General features: G+C 42.7%; 1 protein-coding gene across 1 annotated transcript in view; it reads left to right on the forward strand.

The window, feature by feature from the left end:
• MAPK1 (mitogen-activated protein kinase 1) overlaps window positions 1–26861 on the forward strand; it is a 77725-nt gene extending 50864 nt beyond the window's left edge. The window contains exons 6-9 of the mRNA XM_081113578.1: window positions 176–307; window positions 17683–17792; window positions 20644–20769; window positions 22973–26861. Of these exons, the coding sequence (XP_080969704.1) occupies window positions 176–307; window positions 17683–17792; window positions 20644–20760 (359 nt within the window). The 3' untranslated portion in view covers window positions 20761–20769; window positions 22973–26861. The remainder of the gene's footprint in view (window positions 1–175; window positions 308–17682; window positions 17793–20643; window positions 20770–22972) is intronic.
• The last annotated feature ends 209 nt before the right edge of the window (window positions 26862–27070 follow it).

Consider the following 27070-nt stretch of genomic DNA (forward strand, 5'->3'; position numbering starts at 1 on the left):
TGATTCAAAATGATAAGACCCTTGTAAAAAAAAACTTGTTAATAAGAAAGGTAAGTATTGGCAAGGTGGTGTGAGAAGACATTAATTATCAAAGGCCATTCTGCCCTACAGCTGATGGTGTGTGGTCAGTTTACTTTGGTCTTGATAATTAACAGGTATTTATTTTATCTAATAGGTATTCTTGGATCCCCATCACAGGAAGACCTGAACTGCATAATCAACCTAAAAGCTAGAAACTATTTGCTTTCTCTCCCACACAAAAATAAGGTGCCATGGAACAGGCTGTTCCCAAATGCTGATTCCAAAGGTAAATATTATTTTGTTGATTATTTTTTTTAGGTTTAGCTTCTTGTTTTTGTGTTTGTTTTATTTGTTAAATCATTAGGTCACTAGCCTATAAAGTTAGCCTACTGGATAATGCCTGTTTATTGCTCTCAGGCTTCGCTCCTGTTTGTTTTCTTACTCTTTCCTATAGACATGTTTTATATAAGAATATGTGTAAGGCCTTTTTTTTTTTTTTTTTTTAGCTGATTTTCCTTATGTTAAGGTTATAAACTTCTGAGATTGGTCTGCTGAGATAATAATTGACACCACTAAAATTCAGAAAATTAATGTTGAAATGCAGGTTTTGGATTAATACAATGAAGCAGGGAAAGACTATAAATAGAATAAAGTGGAGATATGGAGTTGGCAGTGCTAGAGTCAACAGTACAGCATCATGTGTTAAGAGCACAGGCTTTGCAGCCTTTAGGTTCAGTCCATAACTCAGCAACTTAACTAGCTATCTGAACTTCGCACAACTACTTAACCTCTCTGGGACTCAGTTTTCCCATTTATAAAATAGGGTTAGTAATAGTACCTGTATTATAGTAGTAATAGGGTTGTGAGAATGTCTATACCACTGGCATTTGTAGATCTAAATTTTGAGATCTCAAGACTGAAACTTTTTAATTTATGTATCTTGGACATCTTTCCAGATCTGAAGTTATAACTACAGAATGTTCCCTGGTAGGGATGACCCATAATGTCTTTAGCTAGTCACATATTGAACATTGAAGTTTACATCAGTATCTATTGCTGCATAACAAACACCACACCACAACTTGGGGCCTTAAGACAACCACCACATATATGTTTATGAGACCATTAGGCTGGGTGTACACAGGTGGATGGGTCTGCTCTATTCACCTCAACTTGCATAGTCTAAGGTGGCCTTATAACATCTTGCATTTGGTTTGCCTCTCATCCTATAGTAGACCAGACTGGGCTCTTCATGATGGTGGAAATATTCTAAAGGAGCCAGAGCAGAAGCTGCAAGGTCTCTCAAGGTCAGGTCTCAGAACAGCAGACACTTCTGCACAGTGTAATGGTCAGAGCAAATCACAAGGTTACCACAGATTCAAGGGGTGGGGAAATTAATCTACCTATAGATGGGAGGAGCTATAAATAATTTGTGGCCATATTTAATCTGCCTACAGATTGTTTCTAGTTTTTTTACTGTAACATACATACACTTGTTTATCTAATAAATAGATCTAAGTGTCTATCTGTGCCATCAAGGGTTCTAAGACCTTGGACATAAAACAGCAGTAAGACAGATTAAGAGCCTAGATTTATATGAAAATGACAAAGAAATGAATGGGCCCGGTTTGGGTCAAATGACCGGTTTGACTCAGTGGATGGAGCATCGGCCTGCGGACTGAAGGGTCCCGGGTTCGATTCCGGTCGGGGGCATGTGCCTTGGTTGCGGGCACATCCCCAGTGGCGGGTGTGCAGGAGGCGGCTGATCGATGTTTCTCTCTCATTGATGTTTCTGGCTCGCTATCCCTCTCCCTTCCTCTCTGTAAAAAATCAATGGAATGTATTTAAAAAAGAAAGAAAGAAAGGAATGGAAGCTCTCCGGGAACTCAAGAAATTAAAACTTTTCCAGCTGAAACATAAGCACTTTTAAGTCTAGTTAATGATAGTTCACAAAAAGGAAATGTAATTGTCTCATAAATATAGGGAAATGGAAGGTACTCATTTTTATTATATGAGATATGAACATTAAAAGTCATTAATTCAGGGGGTTGAGGGGAGTGCTAGGCTCTGCCCTTTGGGACTAGATTCGGCTCGTAGGCATTGGCTGGGCTCTTATGGGCTAAACTCCACCTTTCCAGGCTAGGCTCTGCCCTTCGGGTCTGGACTCTGCTCTTTTGGGCTACACTCTGCCCTTCTGAACTGGCTTCAGCTGTTGAGGGCTAGGCTCTGCCCTTTGAGACTGAGTTTGGCTATTCAGGACTAGGTTCGGCTCTTCTCTTTGGAGCTAGGCTGGGCTCTTTGGGGCTAGGCTCCACCCTGCAGCCTGGGCTGGGCCCTTTGGGACTAGGCTAGGCTCTCCAGAAATAGGGTCAGTCCTTCAGGACTAGCTTAGGCACAAAAAGAAAAAAAATGATTTGAAGTCAAAGCAATTGCCACCCCTAGCTTGTTACTATCACGGTGTTCTATGAGGCCAACTCATGGCCCAATGTAACCGCCCTCTGATATAGGGAAGATGCATACTAATGGGTCAGATTACATGGCCTAACTAAATTTTTGTTAGTCTTCATTAGTGGGGAGGAAATAGTGGACAGAGAACCTCAAGAGTTTCTTGTGCCCATACCAGACAATGAATGCTAGCCTTGGTGGGGTCAAATCCAGTATCTAGAGGCCTTGTCCTCTCTCTCCAGCACCATCTCCATCATGGAGATGCTTCTCCATAATGCAAGAAGCTTCCTCCTCAACCTTTCATGAAAAAAATCTTTTATATGTCTCTTGATAGCCCTATCCCTCCCTTACCTCTAGTACAGGGGTGGGCAAACTTTTTGACTCGAGGGCCACAATGGGTTCTTAAACTGGACCGGAGGGCCGGAACAAAAGCATGGATGGAGTGTTTGTATGAACTAATATAAATTCAAAGTAAACATCATTACCTAAAAGGGTACGGTCTTTTTTTGTTGTTGTTTTATTCGTTTCAAACGGGCCGGATCCATCCCGCGGGCCCTAGTTTGCCCACGGCTGCTCTAGTATTTTTAAGCTTGGCTCATGCTTTATTTTCTGGATCCCAGTGCCAACAAATCGCTTTAATTTCTGTGGCAACTTGCTGCACACATGTTTGTGGAGAAAATAACCCACAAGTTGGTGGTAATTGGGTGGGGAAATGGCCTCCACTAACAGTCAGCTCAGGCACCTGTGCTGGCCTGTGGAGAACTTGGGCTGTGAAGCAAGTCAGCCTCTCAGCTTCCCAGCTCCAGAGTCTGGCCTTGGGAGTCCAATTGCTTTACCAGAGAAAGAAAGTCATAAATTTGGGAAAATAAAGCTTTTAATAGGGACAACTGGAGCAGAATATCTAAAGGACATTGTATGACAATGAGGCAGGACTGGGGTGTAGTAGGAATTAGGTATGGGAAGATAAGGGGCTCTATGAGGTCAAAAAGAAAGCCTTTGATGAACCCAACTCAAATTGGGAAGCAATGATAGAATACCCAGGTCAGACGAATCTGTCTCGAAATGAGCTGGTCTATTTTTCTGCCTCTGTGTAACCTACCTATACTTCAGCCCAGCCAGCCAGGATTCCCTCTATCCCAGGAGGTTATTGCAGAGGGGGGGGGGGGGGTCTCCTGGGATCACAAAAAATCATCTGGTCTAAGAGCCTAGCTTTCCATGTGAGAAAATGAAGGCACACAGAGGTGAAGTGATTATATGCAAGGGAGCTGTTCTGTGGCAGACGTGGAGCTGGAGTCTTTTAAGTTTAGTGCTCTTCCCTTTAATAAATGTAACCACTCAACTTTTTTATCTTCTGAGCCATTTACCCACCCATCTTTCCATCCATCCATTCAACAGTCCTTTTCTAAACTTAAAAAGCTAGAATTCTGTGCTGGGGGGCGGGAGCGGGCTGAGAGAGATCAATGGGGTAAAAAGGAGACAGACATATGTAATCCTTTCAACAATAAATAATTTTTTTTAAAAAGCTAGAGTTCTAAAGTATTCTGAACCAGGATTTCTGATTGGATGGTTGTTATTATATAGCTGGCACAGAATTATGTTCATAATCTCCTAGCCACTTAAAGAATATGAGCACAGGGCACCTCCCCAAAGTACCTTTGACCCATCAAAGGATGAATGGATAAACAAAATGTAGTATACACCTACAATATAATACTACTCAGGCATAAAAAAAGAATGAAGTACTGATACATGTGATAGCGTGGATTAACCTTGAAAACATGTTATGTGAAAGAAGCCAAGCATGAAAGATCACATATTACATAATTCAGTTTATACGAAATATCCAAAATAGGTCAATCCATAGAAATAGGATGCAGAATGGTGGTTGCCAGGGACTGGGGGGCGGGGAGAGTGGGAGTGGCTGTTGACTGGGCACAGGGTGTTCTTTTGGGGATGATAAAACACAGTTTGGGCCCTAGCCAGTTCGGCTCAGTGGATAGAGCGTCAACTGCAGACTGAAGGGTGGGTCCCGGGTTCAATTCTGGTTAAGGCCACTTACCTCAGTTGCAGGCTCCAGGGCAAGTGCAACCAATCGATGTTTCTCTCATACCGATATTTCTCTCTGTCTTTCCCTCTCTCTTCCACTCTCTCTAAAAATCAATGGAAAATACCCTCGGGTGAGGATTAAAAAAAAACGTTGAAAAACAAATAGATAAATAAAATAATTTTTAAAAAACAACAACACAGTTTGGAACTTGATATATCAGGTAATTGCACAACATTGTGATTGCACTGAATGCCAGTGAAATGTATGCTTTAAAATGGCAAATTTTATGTTATGTAAATGAAACCTCTAACAAAAGAAAAGGACTTTATATTTCCTTCTGGCCCTGGACTGGAAAAGGGAGCTCTATGTGACTGCTTCTGGGCCTCACAAACAGGGGGACTCGCTTACAGAAGAGCTCCCTAAAACCAAAAGGGCCTGCCCCTAGGGATCCTGATACCTGTGGCCCAGGCCCCAGCGGGGCGTTTGGTGGGCTTCCCAGCTAGGTCCCTCCATAGCCTCACCAGATGCAGGGCTGCAGTGAGGAGGGGCCACATACCTTGAATTTAAAACAAAAATCTGAATTTTAAAGCTCTCAACAGCTTTAGTTACTATTTTTAATAGACTTATCTCTTATGCATTCAATTATTATCATTGTCACCAGCACATGGAAATTTCAAGGTGCCTATTTAAAATGTCAAGTTTATTAGACACTCAAAGCTTAATTTTGTTGTTTTGTTCTCTACTTCGTCCTCCTTTATATTTATTTCTTGGTTTGCATGCATGGTTAGTCTAAACATATGGACTGATTTTTTCTCCACTGGTTTTAAAATACTTCAATGAGTTCTGCAGAGGCTTGTTACAGAAGGAGCGCAAGAGTGGGTACTACTCCCCTGCAGATGGAGGAGACGGGTACCTTTGGTTCCTGCTGGGTCTGCCTCTGCGAGAATAATTGTCTTCTCTCTGGTCCATAGAAACTGCAGAGCTCTTGGCCTGGGGACCTGAGTTCCCATGTTCTTTTTGTTTTGTGGGGAATTCCCTTTCCCTGACAAATGGTCTCCACAGAGTTCAAATGGGTCATCATTGACCCTGGGCCCCCAAAGAGGTGCTCTGCTTCATGTGCACACTCACCCACTTTGGTTGGTGACTTTCTCCTTATTCTTCTTGCCTGTCTTGAGATGGAACTTAAAGAAAAGGAAAAGAAAAAAGCAGAAGGTAAAGAGACTCAAGAAATGCTGTTCTTTTCTTGCTCTGGCCCAATTTGCAGAGGGTACATTAGATACTCCTGGGCCAGAGGATCAGCCAGCTTATGCAGCTGTCACACCTGTAACTGCTTTACCTGCCAGGGTCAGAAAGACCTGGGAGTGCACCAGGCACCTTGCTTTTTAAGCCCTTAAATCCACCCACTGCAGGGTCAATACTTCTGATGTCCACTCTGCAACCTGCAAGAGCCATACAACCCTTAGTGCCTTGGTGTGGGACTCCCAAGACCTACTCTAGGAGAGGAAATAGGTGACTTTAAGATACCCACCAGATGTCAATTCCCTAGTACAGGGTCACCCTGGAAATCATGCTTTTCCTTCTAGTGTGTGTGTGTGTGTGTGTGTGTGTGTGTGTTTTCTATTATTTTCTCATTTCTTTTTTTTTATATATATTTTATTGATTTTTTACAGAGAGGAAGGGAGAGGGATAGAGAGTTAGAAACATCGATGAGAGAGAAACATCGATCAGCTGCCTCCTGCACATCTCCTACTGGGGATGTGCCTGCAACCCAGGTACATGCCCTTGACCGGAATCGAACCTGGGACCTTTCAGTCCGCAGGCCGACGCTTTATCCACTGAGCCAAACCGGTTTCGGCTATTTTCTCATTTCTAAAGTTGGAGACATAGCTAATTCAAAACCAGAACTTTCATTCTAACTATGTTAGCTGCATCCCACAAGTTTGGATATGTAGTATTTTTTTGTTATCCATCATTTCTAAATTTTTATTTTCATTGTTATTTTTATTTGATCCATGAATTGTTTAGAAATGTGTTTTCATTTTCCAAACATGTGCTTTTTTACCGGTTCCATTTTTGTTACTAATTTCCTTTTGCATAATTGTCAGAAAAAGTGATCATACAAAACTACTATTTCTTGAGACTTGCTTTACAGCCTAGCAGCTAATCAGTTTTTTGTAAATATTCCATGAGTGTCTGAAAAGAGTATATTCTCCATTCAGGGGATGCACTATTCTGTGTGTGTCCATTAGCTCAGTCTTTTTCTTTATTTTTTGTTTTGTTGTTAATCCTTACTCAAGGATATTTTTTCATTGTTTTAGAGCTTGGAAGGGAGAGTGAGAGACAGAGACATCAATGTGAGACACACATCAATTGGTTGCCTCCTGCATGCACCCCGACAGGAGGGGGAACCTGCAACCAAGGTATGTGCCCTTGACCGGAATTGAACCTGGAACCCTTACATACAAGTGCCAATGCTCTATCCACTGAGCCAAACCAGCTAGGGCTAAATCAACCTTTAATTGTGTTTTTCAAGCCTTTCTAATAATTTTGTCTGCTGGATATATCAATAGCTTAGACAAGTATGTCAAAATCTCGTACCTGATGATGGATTTATCAGTATCTTCTAGCAGTTCCTTCAGGCTTTGTATTTACTGTGTTTACTAAGTACTTAGATTTATTTCTAAATAAATTGTATTTTGTACTTTCTATTTTTCTATTTCTCATTCATTTCTCCTTTCTTGCCATCTTTTGGATTGATTTTAGTGCTATTTTTCCCCTGCTATTCTTGTGGGTTTTGTTTTTTTACACTCATTATTTAGGTATATTTGCTATTTTTTTGTCTTTTATCTCTAGTTTATTGTTTTAGATTAAACGTTTATCTTTTTTTAGAGCTATTTAAAGTTCACAGCAAAATTGAGGGAGAGAGAGAGATTTTCCACATACCTTTCCCCCAAGTCCCTATTATCCACATCCCCTACCAGGACAGTACATTTATTACAACTGGTGAACCTACACTGACACATCTTAAGCATACAAAGTCCATGGTTTACATTATGTTTTACTACTCTCAGTGTTGTACATTCCATGGATTTGGTCAAATGTATAATGACATGTATCCATCATTAGATGGAAGTACTTTTTTTATACATTCTTTCATTTTTCCCGTTACTTGTTTGAAAATTGTCTTATGTGTTTATTCTTTTAGTGGTTGCCCTAGATCAGCGGTTCTCAACCTGTGGGTCACCACCCCTTTGGCAGTCGAACGACCCTTTCACAGGGGTCGCCTAAGACCATCCTGCATATCAGATATTTACATTACGATTCATAACAGTAGCAACATTACAGTTATGAAGTAGCAACAAAAATAATTTTATGGTTGGGTCACAACATGAGGAACTGTATTTAAAGGGCCAGAAGGTTGAGCACCACTGCCCTAGATGGTATTTAGATGTTAAAGCTGTACATGTATACACATTTAGAAGTCTTGTGTCTTTCCCATGATTTGAAACTATCACTGTGTAGTAATTAACCCTTTTTCTGTCTAGTTAATGTTTTCTTCACTATTTAGTTTGAATTAATATGTACACACCATCTTTCTTCTAGTTTGTATTTGCTTGGCATATTTTATTCTCATGATTTTACTTTCAGTGTTTGTGTTCTTATAAACAACGTTTAGTTGGATTAAAAAAAAATCTAGTCTGGCAAAATAAAAAGAAAGAAAAGTCATTAATTCCATTTCTCCCCACTCATCACAGTAATAAGCATCAATAAGTTTGCTAGCCCACTGTGTGGTCACGGCTGTGGGGAAACGTGTTCTCAGAGACAGCTGGTGGGGTGTAAATTGGTTGATTCTCCCGGAGGACAATTTGGCAATTCTGTCACATGTCTCTTGTTCCAGCAATTCTGGCTGGGTATTGAACTTTTGGGTCTGCCAACCAAATGGGGGAGAAGTGGCATTTTCATTTGTTTTTTTCTTTAATTAAGAGTGAGAATGAATATTTTTTCACATGTTTGTTAGAAATTTCTGATGGCTGAATCCTTTGAACCAGCAGTAATACAGATTTTTCTTCAAAGGGATTGAGCTTCAGATTCTCTCAAATCTTGAGGGGGAAGAAATAATTATTATTCAGCAGATGGTACTGGGCTAGCTGAATAGCTACTTGGAAGAAAATCAGTTTAAATTATTACTCACACATCAAAATAAATCCAAAAAATTAATGATTAAATACTTTTTTCTAAAAGTCATACCATTTGAAACTAACAAGTATTTAGAGTAGTCAGTATTTTTTTCTTATCTCTGCATGGAGAATGACTATCTTCCTAAAAAAAAGCAAACATAAAGGAAAAATAGTAGATTTGATCACATGAAAGTTTTAAAACTTAAAATAGATTAGATGGAACAGGTGTGGACAATAGGAATAAAATGTTCTAAACTGAATAAGCTTTAAAGGAGCCCTGTTCTGTCATTTTGAAGGCAGCACAGCATAGTAGTTAAACTGTGTGCTCTGGAGTCAGGCTCCTGAGTTCAAACAAGCTCCACCACCTCAGGTCTTTCACTTTGGGCAAGTTATTTAACCTCTATTTCACAATTTCTTCATCTCAAATTAGGGAAAATTGCATTTCCCCCCTCACAGGGTAATTTAGGAAGGTTAAGTAAATTATTAGTTTTTAATGTTAGGCTCATCATTAATATTAGTGTGTAAAATGCAGAGAAATCAGTAGATAAATAAATGAGCAAAGAAAAAGAACATAATCTATAAAGATTACACAATTAAGAAATTTACAGAATCATAATTAAGAAATTTTGAGATTGGGAGCAACTGTTTGGCGGTTAGCATGTGAGAATCTAGTTTGTGCCATGTTGAATTTAAGACACCTGTTAGGCAGTAGAAACAAACTAAATGCCAAATGTTTATTGAATGGTTGAGTAACTTATGATACATCTGCTTAAAGGAATATTGAAAGTCATTAAAAGTTTTTGTGGGGGTCTTTTTTGTAAAACGTTTACAGCATGGGAAAATATAATTAGCAATATATACTAGGGAAATAATATAGCATTTATTACATATAGTATGATCTCATTTATGTGCAAGGAAATACATACAAAAATTCTACAAAATATATCAAAACATTAGCAGTGGTGAGAGAAAGGAAGGGAGAGAGAAACATCAATGTGAGATCAGTTGCCTTCCATATGCACCCCTACTGGGGATTTAACCCACAGCCCAGGTATGTGCCCTGTCCAGGGAATGCAACCGGCAACCTTTCGGTGCACAAGACAATGCTCAATGCTCAACCAATTTACCCACTCCAGCTGGGCTGAGACATTTTCTTTTGGCTTTCAGGAAATCATTGGATACACCGTCTCAGCCTCCATATATAGGCACTTCTTTTCCCATTCTGTAACTGCTGGAGTAAGCCAGACTGTTCTTCAGCCTCTTCTGTTTGCTTCTGTCTCCTGCTTCCTAGGTGGTCAATTGCAATCACTTGACTTTAAATAACTATAAATTAGTGACTCCCATATTCACATCTCCTGCCCTACCTCTCCTCTGAACTCCAGACTTATATACCTCAAGTAGCATGTTTAATAGGCATCACAAACTTAATATGGCAAATGATACTCTTTATTTTTCCCCTAAATCTGCTCTTTCTGTGGTGTTTTGTGCCATAGTACTAGTAAATGAAACCAGGGGTCTGCAATTACTCTGCAAAACAAACACATAAAGAAACAAAACTTGCCCTAGCCGGTTTGGCTCAGTGGATAGAGCGTCTGCCTGCGGACTGAAGGGTCCCAGGTTTGATTCCAGTCAAGGGCACATGCCCGGGTTTCGGGCTCAATCCCCAGCGTGGGGTGTACAGGAGGCAGCCAATCATTGATTCTCTCTCATCATTGATGCTTCTCTCTCTTCCTTCCCTTCCTCTCTGAAATCAATAAATATATATATATTTTAAAAAGAAACAAAATTTGAGGTTTTTTTTAGTCCATCAGCAAATGCTGTTAGCTCCATCTTCAAATTATAACCAGCATCTAATCATGTCTCATCAGACCTACCTCTACCTTATCAAGCATCTTTCATTTCTTGCTTGGATTACTAGGATAGCTTCCTAACTGGTCCTATGGCTTCTACTCTTGTCTCCATATGATTTATGTATATTTAGAATCCAGATGGAATTATATTACTTATAGAAACCATTAAATGGCTTTCCATCACACAATACTAAACCTAAGGCCCAGGGTCCTATATCATCTGCCCCAGTTACCTATCGTGTTCCCTATATCTTAAAAAGAAAAAAACATTAGCAGTGGTTACCTTTGAATGATGGGGCTGTGGGTGCCAGAGTTGGAAGATATTGGGTAAGTCATTCACACAGATTAGAGGGTCAGCTATTGGAGGCCTTCTCACTTCCACAGAACCTGTCAACTGACTTCAGCCTGATGAAGGACTTCACTGGCTCTCATAAAAGATAAGCCCAGTAGTGTTGAAATTCCCAGACAGTCACTCTGACTGGAACCTGGGCTTTATTTCTTCCAGCATGGCCTTCCTCTTGTGCTATCTTTATTTTTAGTCTCTTTGTTTTGGTGGCAGGATAGCCACTAGCAGCTCCAGGCACACACTGACAGGTCTCCTGATAGTTTCAGCTTAGGGCTGGCACTCATTGTCTCTTTGGACCGACCCCAGACTATTCATTGTGGCCAAGGGAACCCACCCAGGTCACAGCACAGCCAGGGTGGGTGGGCAAGCCTGGACGCTCCCCCATGGCAAGAGCAGCTCGTGTGGTTAGAGGGAATCGATACTGGTAAGCAAAACCAACAGGCAAAAAAAGATGAGGAATTCTGCATGAAAAAAAAAGTTGAGGAGCCCTAACCGGTTTGGCTCAGTGGATAGAGCGTCGGCCTGCGGAATGAAGGGTCCCAGGTTCGATTCCAGTCAAGGGCATGTGCCTTGGTTGCGGGCACATCCCCGGTAGGGGGTGTGCAGGAGGCAGCTGATTGATGTTTCTCTCTCATCGATGTTTCTAGTTCTCTATCCCTCTCCTTCCTCTCTGTAAAAAATCAATCTACACTAATAAAAGAGAAAAATGGTAATTGGCATACGGCGCTACCCTTTTCATTGGCTAATCAGGGCTATGTGCAAATTAACTGCCAACTAAGATGGCAGTTAACTGCCAACAAAGATGGCGGCTAATTTGCATATGTAGGCACAATGCAGGGAGGCGAAAGGGAAAGCAGGAAGAAGCCCCCTGCCACTAACAGTGATCGGAAACCCAGGGGGGAGCTAAGAGGTGGTGGGCAGGGCAAAGGCGGAGAATCAGGCACCTTTGCCGCCCTGGCCAGTGATAGCAGGAAATAGGGGTGGAGCCAGCGATGGGAGCTGGGCACGGTCGAAGCTGGCAGTCCCGGGAGCTAGGGGTCCCTTTCCTGGGCCTAAAGCGGAGCCCACGATCGCGGGGCCGCTGCAGCTGCGGGTCCCCGCTGCCCGAGCCGGACGCCTCAGCCAGAGGCGTCCTGCAGGGGCAGAGCCCACCTGATCGCGGCGCCCCCTGCTGCCACTGTGGGTCCCCGCTGCACGGGCCGGACGCCTAGGCCAGAGGCGTTAGGCCTGGGCAGGGGCGGAGCCTGCAGCCGTGGGGAGCTGGGGGTCCCCTGCCCAGGCCTAATGCTTCGGCCAGAGGCGTTAGGCCTGGGCAGGGGCAGAGCGGGAGATCGCGGGGAGCTGGAATTCCCCTGCCCAGGCCTAATGCCTCAGCCAGAGGCGTTAGGCCTGGGCAGGGGCGGAGCCTGCAACCGCGGGGAGCTGGGGATCCCCTGCCCAGGCCTGACACCTCTGCTGGAGGCCTCAGGCCTGGTCAAGGGGCCGATCCGGTGATTGGTGATCGGAGGGTGATGAGGGTCAACTCCTCTGGCCAAGGCATCAGGCCTGGGCGGGGGGCTGGGGGTCCCCTGCCCAGGCCTGATGCCTGAGTCAGAGGCATCAGGCCTGGGTTGGGGGCGGAGCTGGGGATTGGAGGGATATGATGGTCCCCTTGCCCAGGCCTGAAGCCTGGGTCAGAGGCATCAGGCTTGGGCGGGGGGTGGAGCAAGCGATCAGAGGGAGATGGGGGTCCCCTGCCCAGGCATGATTCCTGGGCCAGAGGCCTCAGGCCTGGGCGGGGATCAGAGCCAGTGATCGGGGGGAGATGGGGGTCCCCTGTCCAAGCCTGACACCTCTGGCGGAGGCGTCAGGCCTGGGCAAGGGGCCGATCAGGCGATCGGAGGGTGATGGGGGTCAACGCCTGAGAGCTCCCAGTATGTGAGAGGGGGCAGGCTGGGCTGAGGGAAACTCCCCCCACCCCCACCCCCCAGTGCACGAATTTTGTGTACCGGGCCCCTAGTAAAATATATTTTTTTTAAAAAAGTTGAGGAATTCTGTTCTTCCCCACTTTCATTTTTTTAATTTAAAAAGTGTAGTTTATGTAATGAGTCTCTCCATTTCTCAGATAACCTACTGTTTGAAAAGCTTCTAGACTTTGTTATTGTCTATATATATATATATATATATATATATATATATATATATATATATGTTGTAAATGTGACCATAAGCTGTATCCTTTTTTATTACCGACAGTTATATTTATTCATCTGAAGCTTGGGTGAGAGTTCTAGGCTAAAGATAGGTCTGGGAGTTATTTTACACATGGCATTTGAAATCATGCAAGAGGTTCAGAGGCTAGAAGAATGAGATGTATAAGAAGCTGGATAACATGAACCTTCAGTGGGCAATGGAATAAATGAAATAGGAACGCTTGAAAACTAGAAAGAATGGACAAAGAAAATAACTAGCTCAGTATTTTACAGAAGCAGATGATGGCATTATAAGAAAGAAGACATGTTCAGCAATCTCCATGCAGCAGAGAAGCTTCTAATGAAGGGGTCATTGGTGACCTCATAAGAGCAATTAAAGCATTTGTGTGAGAAGTTTGAAATGGAAAGTGGAGACAAATTAGTGGTTCAGATGAGGGAGAGCTGGTTGTGATCAGGCCACGTGTCGCAGAGATTTGGCTTTAATTAGGGAGAGGCTCTCCTCTTTCCACAATGAGGATATATGTGCATTTGGGTGGAGGGACATCCAGGAATGTCACTCCTGGGCATCTCAGTAGCACCCTCAGTGAGATCTGCTGAGGATAATGAGGTCCAGTTGATAGGAAGGTTATGCTTCAAGTGGTAGGAGTTGAGAAGACTCTTAGAATAGAGAAGGGGCAGACCAGGGATTTTCCAGAGCAGTTGGGAGGCCTTCATGAGATTTTAAAAAAAGCTTGCAATTTTGTATCATAGGAATTCTCAATAGCATAGTCCTTACACCTCTGAGGTCCCAAAGTCCTTCCAGGGTATCTGTGAGGATAAAACTATTTTTATATTATAAGACATTGTTTACTCTTTTCTCTGTTGCCATCTGCACTCTTGGTTCTTAAGCAGTGGTGAGCAAGACTGCCAGCACCTCAACACAAGACAATGCCATGCCCTCACAGCTAAAAACCAATGCCAACTGCAGTCAGAATGTTCTTTTTTTAAAAAAAAATATATTTTATTGATTTTTTACAGAGAGGAAGGGCGGAGGATAGAGAGTCAGAAACATCAATGAGAGAGACATCAATCAGCTGCCTCCTGCACATCCCCCACTGGGGACGTGCCTGCAACCCAGGTACATGCCCTTTACCGGAATCAAACCCGGGACCCTTCAGTCCATAGGCCAACGCTCTATCCACTGACCCAAACCGGTTTCGGCAATACTCTTTATTAAAACCCATCCTTCATATGTCTTTTTAATGTTTTATGTGGCAAAATGGGAAGTACACATAGAACATGTCTGCCACATATGATTGCCCTGGTTTTCTCAAGGAAAAGCACTTGTTTGAATTATGAGCTGACTTAGCTGCTTTTTGAAATTGATCCTCAAAAGTTTTGGGGGGTTTTGTTTGTTTGTTTTTCTTAATTCTTACCTGAGGATATTTTTTCACTTCATTTATTTGTTTATTTTTTTAGAGAGAGAGTAGAAGGGAGGGAGGGGGAGAGAGAAACATCGGTGTGAGAAAGACACATCTATTGGTTGCCTCCTGCGCACGCCCCGACCAGGGCTGGAGATCCAACCTGCAACCCAGGTATGTGCCCTTGATAGGTAATAAAACCTATGACCCTTCGGTGCATGGGCCAACGCTCTAACCATTTAGACACTGTCCAGGATGATCCTCAATAGTTTTTAAGGGTTAAGAAACTCAGGTTGAGGATGGAAGTGACAGGTTGCAGCCTTGATCCAGGATCAGTTTTGCTGGGTAGGTGAGATGGACCCAAAGCCATGCGATGGAGAGCCAGTCTGATGACCCTCCATGGGGTCTAGGCCTGGGGTGGGGGCCAGAAGGGTGGGGTTATATTGCTAAGCACCCACTGAAACTAAAGAGAAGGTGTGGGTTCTGAGAGGGCACCAGGGAGTCAGAGATCACGGTCAGCCCCGGAGGGACTTCAGTCTCTTAGGAGAAATAAGACCTGTATCCAAGGAAACATACGCACAGGCAGCGTGATTCATGCCATCTGAGTGGGGCCAGCGGATTGCTGTGTGGTGTGGGAGGGGGAGGCTGGGCACTCTAACTGTGAGATCAGCACCTGCCAGCTGCTCCCCATTTCTCTCCTTTTCCCCTTCTGTAGTTGTGATTAATGCAACAAATATCATTTGCAGTAAAAGGAGGCTAGAGATCCAGTTATTTTTCCAAGTAGCAAAATAAAAAGTTACCTTCCTTTGAAATTGTTACCTGGAAGATTAAGGGCCTAGAATTTTTTTAACTTGAAGGAACTAAGAGATCTGTTTTAGAAATGCTTAAACTACCAGGTGCCTTGAAGTGGGAACGTACCGCACCCCTCAACTATTTAGAAATACTGCTTTAGAATGAGACTGTTGCTAGCCTGACCTGGACTTTTTCTGACACCAATGGTGTCTAATTGGGCAAAAGGACAAATGACTTCTAATCTCAGCCAAGTTCTTGGGGAAATGTCTGTGAGCTCTTCTGAGGGAGGGGTGGTTGGGAGTAGGTAAGGTAGATTTTATTACCTGTGTTATAGGTAAGACTCTAAAACTTACTCGACAAGGGTTGTGTCATGTGCACATACATCTGTCTGGTATTCCATGGGACTCAGATGTGAGCAGGAGGTGCCTCAGTTCTTGACCATCATGCTGCACTGTCCTGACCTTAGAGTGAGCCTCCTCTGAAACCAAGCCAGATGTAGACCCCGTGAGACCCCATGTCACAGCTGCAGAAATGACAGCTCTTCTGCTGCCCAGACTGCTTCAGTCAAAGCCTAACATGTCTAGATTCCCAAGAGCCTCCTCTGCTCTGAAAAGTCTCCTAATCTGTAGAGCAAAATGTCATTGTTCCCTGGTATCCTCAGGTAAACGCGTGTGTTAGAACGACTGATTGAGGCACACAGTCATTACATGTGTCTTAAAAACCTTTTACAGCCACCCTTATGGACATGAGGAAAATTCTGTGCTATGTGGAATTTCTCATTATGCCCAACTTGTGGTTTACCACACTTATTTTCTCTTAATTGTCTTGAAGATCAAGATGGGTGACATGCAACTAGGGAGTCACTAGTTGGCATTAGATGAGCATGCAAAGAGCATGTGCACACACTGACAAGCGCACGCCCTTATAGTGACCTCAGGCAGTTAGGTGCCTCTTCAGCCCTCCACCTGCTCTCTGGAGTTTGACTTCCTAGCACATAAGCAGTCACTTCAGAAGGTGCATTGGCCTGTTGCTCTCAAGGATTAAATGAATGAGTAAAATTAGTTTCCTCTACCATTCTACACGTAGAGCTTAATGGCATGTGGCTGAGGTTGATGCCTGATCAGTTATCACTGCTTCATTAAGTAGATGCCACTGTGGGTTTTTTGTTTAAGTGTCACTATATTCTCTAGGACTTAGGAGAGGCTTGGATAGCTTTTCGGCTCCCCTTAGGATTTAAAGAAAGGACCTGCCACTTAAATTGAAAACGGCTGGTTTGAGTGTCCTTAAAGAGACAGTTTTAAAAGAAGCCTCCTACCGCCCAGCTGGTGTTGCTCAGTTGGTAGAAGCACTGTCCAGTACACCAAGGGGTGATGGGTTTGATTTCCGGTAAGGGCACATACCCAAGGTTTTTGTTCTATCCCCAGTTGGGGATGTGTATGGGAGGCAGCTGATCAGTGTATATCTCTCACATCTCATATCTATGTCTATCTGTCTCTCCCTTCCTCTCTCTCAAAAATTTTTTTAAAATTTTAGATCTTTCAGAAAAGAAGCCCCCCTTGCTACCTCTTTATCAGAACAATAATGTATTTTCTGACATTTATTGTTTCTCATTGACATCTACTTCTGATACTAAATCCAGGAAGTGTTCTGTCACACTTCCCTTAACCCTTGTCCCAGCTGGAGTTAGCCATGCCCTTTGGCTATCCTCGTGATTTGAGCTGTTCCCTGGATACTAGGTATGGAGGAGTCCATCAGGATAAACTGTCCATCAACCCCCTCTCCCCCATCTCATTCCTGTTGATTCCACACTTGCTTCCTACTGTTAACGTGAAAGAAATGTTCAGCTGCTAACTATGGTCAGATTGAGAGGATACTTTTAGTTTGCGGCCTTGGAGAAAGATGCCAGGCTGCAGAATAGACCGGGCACCTTTGCTTCACACATGAACCTTGGCCAGGACCTGGAAGAAGGGGACTAAAACCACATAGGAGGGCAAATGACCATTTTCTTCTATTACCTTAGAGGTCTATCCTGTATGTTGAAAGATAAATTGACCATTGCAGAAATCACTTTGGAGTTGACTTAAGAGAAGCACATACATAAAACTTGCTTTTGACATCTACAAAGCAGAGTAGTGATTTAGGAAAAGTCCAGGTGTGGCAGGCAGACTTGGGTTTGAATTGTCGTCTTCCACTTTCAGCCTTTGGCTGAGCGTCACCTGTAAGCCTGGGTCAGCAAGTGTCAGATGGTCACAGTCTCAAGAAGCTCGGAGACATCATAGCCACCCGTGTGCTGACTCTTCTCCCCAAGGCGATGCTTAGCTGTTTGTTTTTGAGTCCCTTAAACAGGAAATGGAAAGTATTTCAGTGATTATTCCTTTATTTCTCACCACTGCAAAACTTTCTCTTTGTAGCTCTGGATTTACTGGACAAAATGTTGACCTTCAACCCTCACAAGAGGATTGAAGTAGAACAGGCGCTAGCCCACCCGTATCTGGAGCAGTATTATGACCCAAGTGATGAGGTAAGAGCCTGTGCTCCTTGCAGCTTCTGCAGGGATATATGTGAGCCAGCAGCAGGCCCAGCCAGGAGGGGCCCAGATGGCCTTTGTAGATTGTTCTGAGAGATACTTGGTGCTGTACCTGGTCCTCCCACTATGCCTACCTCCTCCGCCTGGAGGCCTAATTCTGTCAGCACAGCTTGAAACCCTTCTTCAGACCCTTTTATCTTAGAAAACTTCTAGCAGGGGTGAGGCTGGGAAATAGTTGGATAAAGGGGAGCACAGATAAGGAAGGGTTCCAGGAGTGGAGACCATTGTCATGGTCTATGGCAGGTAGAGACGCCTGAACCAAAGTGCCTGTCCTGAGGATAGAGAGGAGGTTGCCTGTTTGGGGATGGGTGTCATGTAAATTAAGGGGGCAGGGAGGTCAGCCTGGACAGTTCCCCTATAGCTTGGTGACTTCAAATATGGTGTACCTCCCTGAAGATGGGAACACAAGAGCCTATTGTGGTAAGAGATGATGAGTCCACAGGTCAGTGTTGGCAGGTCTCCAAGCATTCTGGAGATCCAACTAAAGATAGCAGAGAAAAATGCAATATGAACCACGTTGGGACCTTTCTAGTTGAGGTTTATATGTATAGAAAGCAAGCCTTCACACTCCTATTTTTGAAAGAGGGAGAGCCAAGGAGGGTGTATTAAAATTAAAGGGGAAAATAGAAGAGGAGAGGAAAAGCTATAAGAGCTAAAAGCTGATAAATGAAAGAAATCAAGAAGAAGTATTTATTAAGCAGCTTCCCCTTCTACCTTTATCCCCTCCTCCAGAAACAAGACATCTTGCAAAGATACCTCCAGTAGAGTAAACAACAAGGAACTAGGTGAGGGAGCGTACCTTATGGAGCCCTCAGTGCCCCTGTGTCCTCATCTCAAACTGGTTGCCACCCATACCCAGCAGGGGGTTGTGAGGATTCGGATGGTGTAGGTAGGACACCCAGTGTGGTCTCACACAGAGCCGTCCTTCAGGGCAGGCCAGCTGCTTGTTGACTTCTCTCATGGACACACATTCTTTCCCCCCTTTCAAGAGGCCAACGCTTTAGTGTAGACTTTGGGGCCCATACTTGTTTTCTGTGAGGTCTGGTGGGAGGAATATGTGACTAGGTATCCAATGATTGACAACTGGTATCATCATTAGATTAGTTCTATAACATAGTGAGTTGGGGGTACTTAAAAATCAAAATATAAATAATATTAATTGACTAATTTTGTTTTGTTTTTGTCATTGATAATGTATGGAGTTGTTTTTTTACATAGATAGTTTTCATCTATACTGAAATAGCTGTCTAGTTAAAGAGAGTGATAAAAGAAAATTTGCAGGAAAAATACAAGAAAGATCACTTTGTAGTCTTTTTACAGTATTATTATTAAAGCTTTGGAGTATTTCCTGCCCAGCTTACATTTCTGTATCTAAATTTTAAAAATAAAATAGGGTTCATTCTGTTTAACATAAACGTGGGTATTTTCCCATGATACAGTAAAACCTCGATATAAAGGATTAATTTGGGAGAGGGTATGTCAGTTAAAACCGATAGTCCGTTATGTAATAAAGTAGGTTTTCCGAATGCATATGTTAAAAATAGACAAAATAGTTTACCTGTTTTTACTTATATAGACACATTTGTGTAATTAAAATTAAGTATGTATGAAAAGTTTCATTTCACAGAAAAGTTTTCTATGTCTATTACAGTAATTTTAAATTTATACTGACTCGGTCTAGTAAATGCGTGCATTCACCAGTCACTGAGAGTGAACAGAGGCCCACAGCTGGAGCCTGGCTGAGCACACTGTGGGACGTTGGCAGACAGGCGTTGAAACTGCTGCAAAGTCACCCCACTCGACAGCAGAACCAGTTACCCTGTGAGATGCAGTGTGATCACATGCTAGTCATTCGCTGAGCATTGTTTATGACCGATGACTCTCCGATTTAGATATGTAATGTTTATTTACGTGGGTGATATTATTGCAGTGTTCTTTTTCCAACATATGGCCCATTTGCTAAAATTTGTTAAAAATAACTGAGTTAATTAAAAAATAGCCTATTTAATTATGAGCAAATATTGGTTAAAAGCATTTTAAAATTAACAGGGCATTAATTTTCACATATGACATACAGACCGGAAACTTTTCCCGGTAAATCCAAAGTTCATTATATCGAGGTCTGAAAAATCAAGGGTTTGCTGTACTAATCTTTCTTGCAGCTTCATTTTATATATATTTTAATTGATTTCAGAGAGGAAGGGAGAGGGAGAGAGAGATAGAAACATCAATGATGTTTGAGAATCATAGATCGGCTGCCTCTTGCAAGCCCCCTACTGAGGATCAAGCCCACAACCTGGGCATGTGCCCTTGACCAGAATTGAACCCGGGACCTTTCAGTCCGCAGGCCGATGCTCTATCCACTGAGCCAAACTGGCTAGGGCTGTAGCTTCATTTTTAACACTCCAAAATATTTCTTCATATAAAGATATTATAATGTATTTAATCAAATGCATCTATTTGAATATTTTGGATTTTGATTGTATAAACATACCATCACCATCACCCCTACAAGTTTCTGTGATTCTTAACTTTCAGTGCCTTAAAACATTTGAAAATTATTCTGGGATAAGTTCAGATGGATACTCGTAATGAATTCAATTGCTCCCTGTTTGTTTATTAAGTGCTCACAGGAATTACACTTTGAGGCATGTGGGGCACAAGTACATAGATACTTACCATAGCTACCATAGCTCTTGGTCTTTAGTAGATGTCAGTCTTGTATACGTTTCAGAGACTCCTAACCATAACAATTGTCTACTAAATATTTTGTTTTCTCTTAAAGCCCATTGCTGAAGCACCATTCAAGTTTGACATGGAATTGGATGACTTGCCTAAGGAGAAGCTCAAAGAACTCATTTTTGAAGAGACCGCTAGATTCCAGCCTGGATATAGATCTTAAATTTGTCAGGTACCTGGAGCTTTGACCATACAATAAGACCTAGAGAGGGAAAGAGAATATAAATTAAGTTACCTGAAAGAAAGTGGGATCTCTGTAGACCTGCATGGAAGCTTCATGAGTTTAGATTATAAGATATGGTGGACAATACAGTGATATTGGTAGATTTTTAAAAAGCACGTGCTCAAAAAAAGGAAATGCAAATCATGATTTTAGAGAATGTATGGAAGAGGGAGAATAGGGCTTGTATTAGAACCCTATAGAAGTGAAAGGTGAAATAAAGAATTGCAGCCAAGGTTTAAAGCATTTGCTGTGGAAATGCTTCGGACAGACTGGCATGGAGGGGCTGGAGGTGTCCTTTGGCAAGCAGCAGTATCATGTACAGTGTGCACACAAGTGGCCCAAGGGGTGCTATGCTTGTATTAGAATAGGAAGCCACCTGGTGTCATTATGGAAGAGCAGATTCTGCAAGTGGTAGACATTTGGGGGTTTCTTACCTGGGTCTGTATTTCATTCTCTCATGCCTTTTTATTTTCATACTAGAGGCCCGATGCTCGAAGTTTGAGCAAAAGTAGGCCTTCCTTCCCCCGGCTGCCTGCATCGGCTTCCCTCTGTGGCACCTGGGACCTGGGCTTCCCTCGCCACCCTGGCTTTGTCCGGAAGGATGTCTGGTCTAATAAGCATATTATGCTTTTATTATTATAGATTATTATAGATGTTGAGGTCTGAGGACAATGGCTCAGGCCGAGGATTTCAGTGGCAGTGTTTTCACTTCTCCCAAGGAAGGTACAAAACTAAGAGAAACCTAGAGGTAAAATTAATTCATTACATACAGGGGCTGCTTTAAGCAGTGTTTCTCAGAAGTGTGGTCTATGTCCGTCCTCCCCGTCCCTCCCCCACTCAGCAATCTGTGTTTTAACATGTCCTTCAGAGGATTCTGACACTCACAGTTGAGAAACACTAGCCTGTAAGTGGTTAGAGTAGATTTGACCATTTGTGATTCTTAACTTTCAGTGCCTTAAAACATTTGAAAATTATTCTGGTTAAGTTCAGATGCATACTTGTAATGAATTCAGTTGCTCCTTGTTTGTTTAAGTGCTCATAGGAAATGCACTTTGAGAAATATAATTTCTCCAAGTGGAATAGAGAATGGGGATAATGGAGGGGGAAATGTGCTCCTTGTACTTTTGGAGGTGACTCATTTGCAAACATCTGGAGAGCCAAGTGAACCCTGTCATGTACAGAAAATGAGTGAAAGCTGTCGGCAAGTTGCTACCAGCTGCCTTTCAGGGTGCTCTCAGAGGTCAGCTCCCCTCGACCTGGATAATGAAACCCACCCCTGCCTATGGGAACTAGGCCACAGTTCCCTCCTCTCCAGAATCGGGCCACCATCCTCTTCCAACCAGCACTTTGTTTTGCTGTTCTTCTGCACCACAGTCGGAGCATTAGAACAACACACGTCCTGCTGCCTATGTAGTTGAATTTGTCCTACCTGATCATCCAGAGAAAAAGAGACTTACTGAGAAGAGGGGGAGGGGGAAGGGTTTTTTGCTTCGTATTACTTTATAAAGACCCTCAGACTCTGGTTTTGATCATTATCGTGGTGGGTTAATAAAAGGCATCTTGAGTCAACTGAAGCCAGCCAGCTAGCCTGTGAGCAAGTGTGTGTGTCCGTGTGTCCCCCACAAGTGTATGGAGACATCTGAAGAGAGGTGCCTTCGAAGACGGCCCCGCCTTTCAAAGCTGCCCTGTTTCACATGCCCAAGTGTTCCAAGTGAAATGACCTTTTTGCAGGTTCTTTTCCCTTTTTCACTTTTTGTTTTTCATGATGTTGCTGTTGGTAATGTTTTATTATGGTTCATTCTTTTCATTTTAACACTTTTCTAATGCTACTACTGATGTTTTAATGTGATTCTTTTTTTTTTTTAAATCCTTACCTGAAAAGGTATTTTTTTCATTGATTTTTAGAGAGAGTGGGAGGGATGAAGGGGTGGAGGAAGGGGGAGAGAGAAACATAAATGTGAGAGAGACACATCAATTGGTTGCCTCCCAAATGTGCCCAGACCGGGGCCGGAGATCAAACTGCCACCAAGGTATATGCTCTTGACTGGGAATTGAACCTGAAACCCTTCTATGTTTGGGCTGATGCTCTCACTACTGAGCCTCCCCAGCCAGGGCATTTTTAACTCGGGTTTGTTTGTTTGTTTTTCGATAGGACAAGGGATCAGAGGACTGGATGTGCTCAGACATCGGTGTTCTTCCCAGTTCTTGACCCTGGTCCTGTCTTCAGCCCGTCTCGGCTTATCCACCTTGACTCCTTTGAGCCATTCGGAGGAGCGGTTTCTGGTAGTTGTGGCTTTTATGCTTTCAAAGAATTCCTTCAGTCCAGAGAACTGTTCCTGGCACCCCTGTGTGTGTCACCCACCGGTGACCTGTGGCAGTATGTACTTTCAGTGCACCTACTGCTTACCGTTGCTTTAGTCACTAATCACTTTCTGGTTTGAAAGATGCAGTGGTTCCTCCCTCTCCTGAATCCTTTCTTACACGACGCCCTGCTGACCCATGCAGTCACACCAGAGACAGTTTTTTCCAGGTTGGCTCTCGTCACTGGCGTCTCACTTTATGATAGGGAAGGCTACGACCTAGGGCACTTTAAGTCAGTGACAGCCCCTTATTTGCACTTCACCTTTTCACCGTAATTGTTTCCCCAGAGCAGGAACTCGTGGAAACACCTGGGATGACGTTGCCGCCTGCAGCAAGTGCTCCTATCCCGGGAATCTTTGGGGGCCCTTGTCAGCATCTTTTCTCATATCATGTTAGTCACTAACATTTAAGGTATGTGCTATTTGCCCAGCTTTTAGAAAACTCAGTACATTTTTCTAAATAAAAGAATAATGTACTGCACTCAGCAGTTTCACTCTGTAGCTTTACTGTGGTTACTTGTACAATTTGTAGAGGTATAACACTTGCCAAAATGTGTTATGTGCAGAACAGAGTGTTGGCAAGACTTATGCAAAAACCTTTAAAGTGGCAGCTTCACTCTGGATTTAGTGAGAGATGTACAAAGGTCACAGCAGGGTGCTGAGGAAAGTACCTGGAGAAGTAGCCAGTAGGCTGCCTGATGTCACTGGGGCCGCCCCAGGTACGCATACCCCAAGCTACTTCACATGGTGTGCCACATTCAATGCCTGAGGGTTTAGCAGAGGGTAAACACTGCGTCTTCAAATGAGAAAGTGTACAGTTTTTCCTCCTACAGCATGTCAGCATTTCAAGTTCATTTTCAGCCTACAATATAACAGTTTGTAATAGAGCCTTCATGAGCTCATGACATGAAGCACTGTTCTGTCTCAAGTACCAAGTACTCTCAACTGTTTCTGATAATGCCGAGCTAAGACCATCAGAAAAAGCTAGCACTAAGTCACGTTTGGAGCGCAATCCCATGTTTTCCTGATCTCTTTAAGTATTGTTCCTGCCACTGTACACTGTGGCATTGACCCGGTGTTCTATCCCCGTGCGGTGCCTCCTCTTGACTCCCCCACTGCTCTCTGTGGTGAGATATTTGCCTTGTTCAATAATTACTGTACCCTCGCATGACTGTTACAGCTTTCTGTGCAGAGATGACTGTCCAAGTGCCACATGCCTATGATTGAAATGAAAAATCTATTGTTACCTCTGAGTTGTGTTCCACGGAAAATGCTATTCAGCAGATCACTTAGGAATAATTCTATTTTTAGCTTTTCATTTCTCAGCTGTCCTTTATTTCTTGTTTGATTTTTGACAGCAATGGAAAATGGGTTTTATGAAGATTGCCTGCTAATATGAAAAGAAATGCACTTGTAATTCATGGAAATAAATGTACATCTTCTATCTTCATATTCATGTTAAGATTCAGTGTTGATTTCCTCTGGATCAGCATGTCCGAAGGGACAGTCAGGTTCAGTTTGTGCTTAGAACAGAAATGCTTCCAGCCTCACCTTCCCACTGGGCACTGCCCAACACTTTGGTTTACATGAAATGACTTAGAAAGCATTTGTTTCCTATTTTTCCTACTTGCACAGCAGAGAAATAAATTCTGACCTGTTTCTTTATTCAAATCATAGGTCCAAAATATCTCAAAACTCTGACGAAGAAGCCCAAACATCTCAGGCTGGATTCTCTGGTTCTTTCTAAAGAGGGCCTGCCTGTGTGCCCCAGAGCTGCTGCTAGGCACAGCTGAGCGCTGGGAAGGGCTGCCCAGCATCCCTCGCCCCCCAACCCAGCCCAGAGTCCTGAGGCCGAGACCTCACGGGCTAAAGAAGGATGGCTGACTCATCCTCAGTCATTGGAGCTGCATCTCGATTCTTGCCCTAAAATACATGATCCTCAGCTCCACGCTCAGAGCTACATGTCAAGGTCCACACAACATTGACAGGATATAGATCCGACTGTTACTTGATACATTGATAAGTCAGTTTTCATTTTAAAAGGAGCATTGACAGTTTTATTACTCTTGTTTCTGTGGACTCTTTAAGTGGAATGTTAGTAGTATTATGAGGTTAATCTTCAGTCCTCTAAATGGAAAGCCATAGTCTTGGTTACTAATGCCTGGGAACTGGGCTCTTCCCATCTTTGCTGGTACCTGGAGTCAGATTGGCATGAAACCACTAACTGCATTCTAGAATCACTGTAGCCATATGTGGTGTGCTTTTAATCAATCATGCCAACTTGGTTTAATAGTTCAGAGAATTATCATAACCAAGGTACCTGTGAAAAGTACTAGCTGTTATGTGCGATAGACTCAACATTTGGATCTTCTTGCATCTCTAAAAATGTACAGATTAGGTCATAAATTTATATTGGTGAGAATGAACACTTTCATTATGGTATGCTCACATAAGCTTTCAAACTAATGGCTTTTTTGGTGTCTAAAATGTAAGCAAAAAATTCCTATTGAAACATTCCAATTCTTTCATTTAGTGTGAAATAAAATACCTAATAGGCCAGTGGGGTGGATTTGAGAGAACTTATGATGACTCTGCTGACTCAGGTGTTCAGAGCTGGTAGAGACACGCAGACCATTTTGATGCATGGGGTGAAGAACATCTTTGCGTTTGTGTGCAGTACACAGTGCTTGGTGTGTTCACAGCGATTCTTTCTGCTGCAGGCATAGGTGATGGGTGTGGAGGCAGCTGCTAGCTTTCAGGACCCACACACGGCTCATCAGTGGTTGTCTCTAAGGAGTCACAGGGATACTGCCCACGCCGCGTGCCACGTAACATTCAGACCATTCAGAGGAGACTGTTTTACCTTTATTTGCTTAGATGTTAATACAGTTTTTAAATTGGTAACTTTTATATAGTATGGTAACAACATACATATGCACACATGCTTTGGGTCCTTCCATAATACTTTTATATTTGTAAATCAATGTTTTGGAGCAATCCCAAGTTTAAGGGAAATATTTTTGTAAATGTAGTGGTTTTGAAAATCAGAGCAATTCTTTTGCTTATACATTTTTAAAGCATTTGTGCTTTAAAATTGTGATGCTGGTGTTTGAAATATGATATTCCCATAGTGCAGATGAGAAGCATGGAGCAGTAGAGTGAATCTGTGGTTTCTCTCGCCGTAACCCAGCGCGGCAGGTGGATCAGAAACGACTGGGAATCCAGAGCGAATTCTCTAGGGTTGCACCAGGTTTACCCTAAAGCTCGTTGCCTTTTTTGTGCTGTTTATCCGTTTAGAGCACTCAAGAAAGTTCTGAAACTGCTTTGTATCTGCTTTGTACTGTTGGTGCCTTCTTGGTATTGTACCCCAAAACTCTGCATAGATTATTTAGTATAATGGTAAGTTTTAAAAAAAAGTTAAAGGAAGATTTTATTAAGAATCTGAATGTTTATTCATTATATTGTTACAATTTAACATTTATTTGTGGTATCTGTGATTTGGTTAATCTGTATAAAAATTGTAAGTAGAAAGGTTTATATTTCATCTTAATTCTTTTGATGTTGTAAACGTACTTTTTAAAAGATGGATTATTTGAATGTTATGGCACCTGACTTGTAAAAAAAAAAAACTACAAAAAAATTAGAATCATTAAATTGTTTCCCTGTGTTACCAAAATAACATAGTACTGTGCATGTATAGTTTAATTGGAATTTTATGTGTGAAAATATGAATTCGTCTGGTCCTTTATTAGAGCGTTTCCCAGATAAGTGTATCTTCCTAATCGACTTTGCTGGTAGTAATTGGTGATAGAAGCACAGGCTGGAGCCCTGGGTCAGTGGTATTTCAGTGCTCCATCCGGTTCTGCGATTGGTCTTCAGACTGTGGGGGA

The sequence above is a fragment of the Myotis nattereri genome, assembly GCF_964212035.1.
Source record: "Myotis nattereri genome assembly, chromosome: 19".
NCBI classification, from domain to species: Eukaryota; Metazoa; Chordata; class Mammalia; order Chiroptera; family Vespertilionidae; genus Myotis; species Myotis nattereri.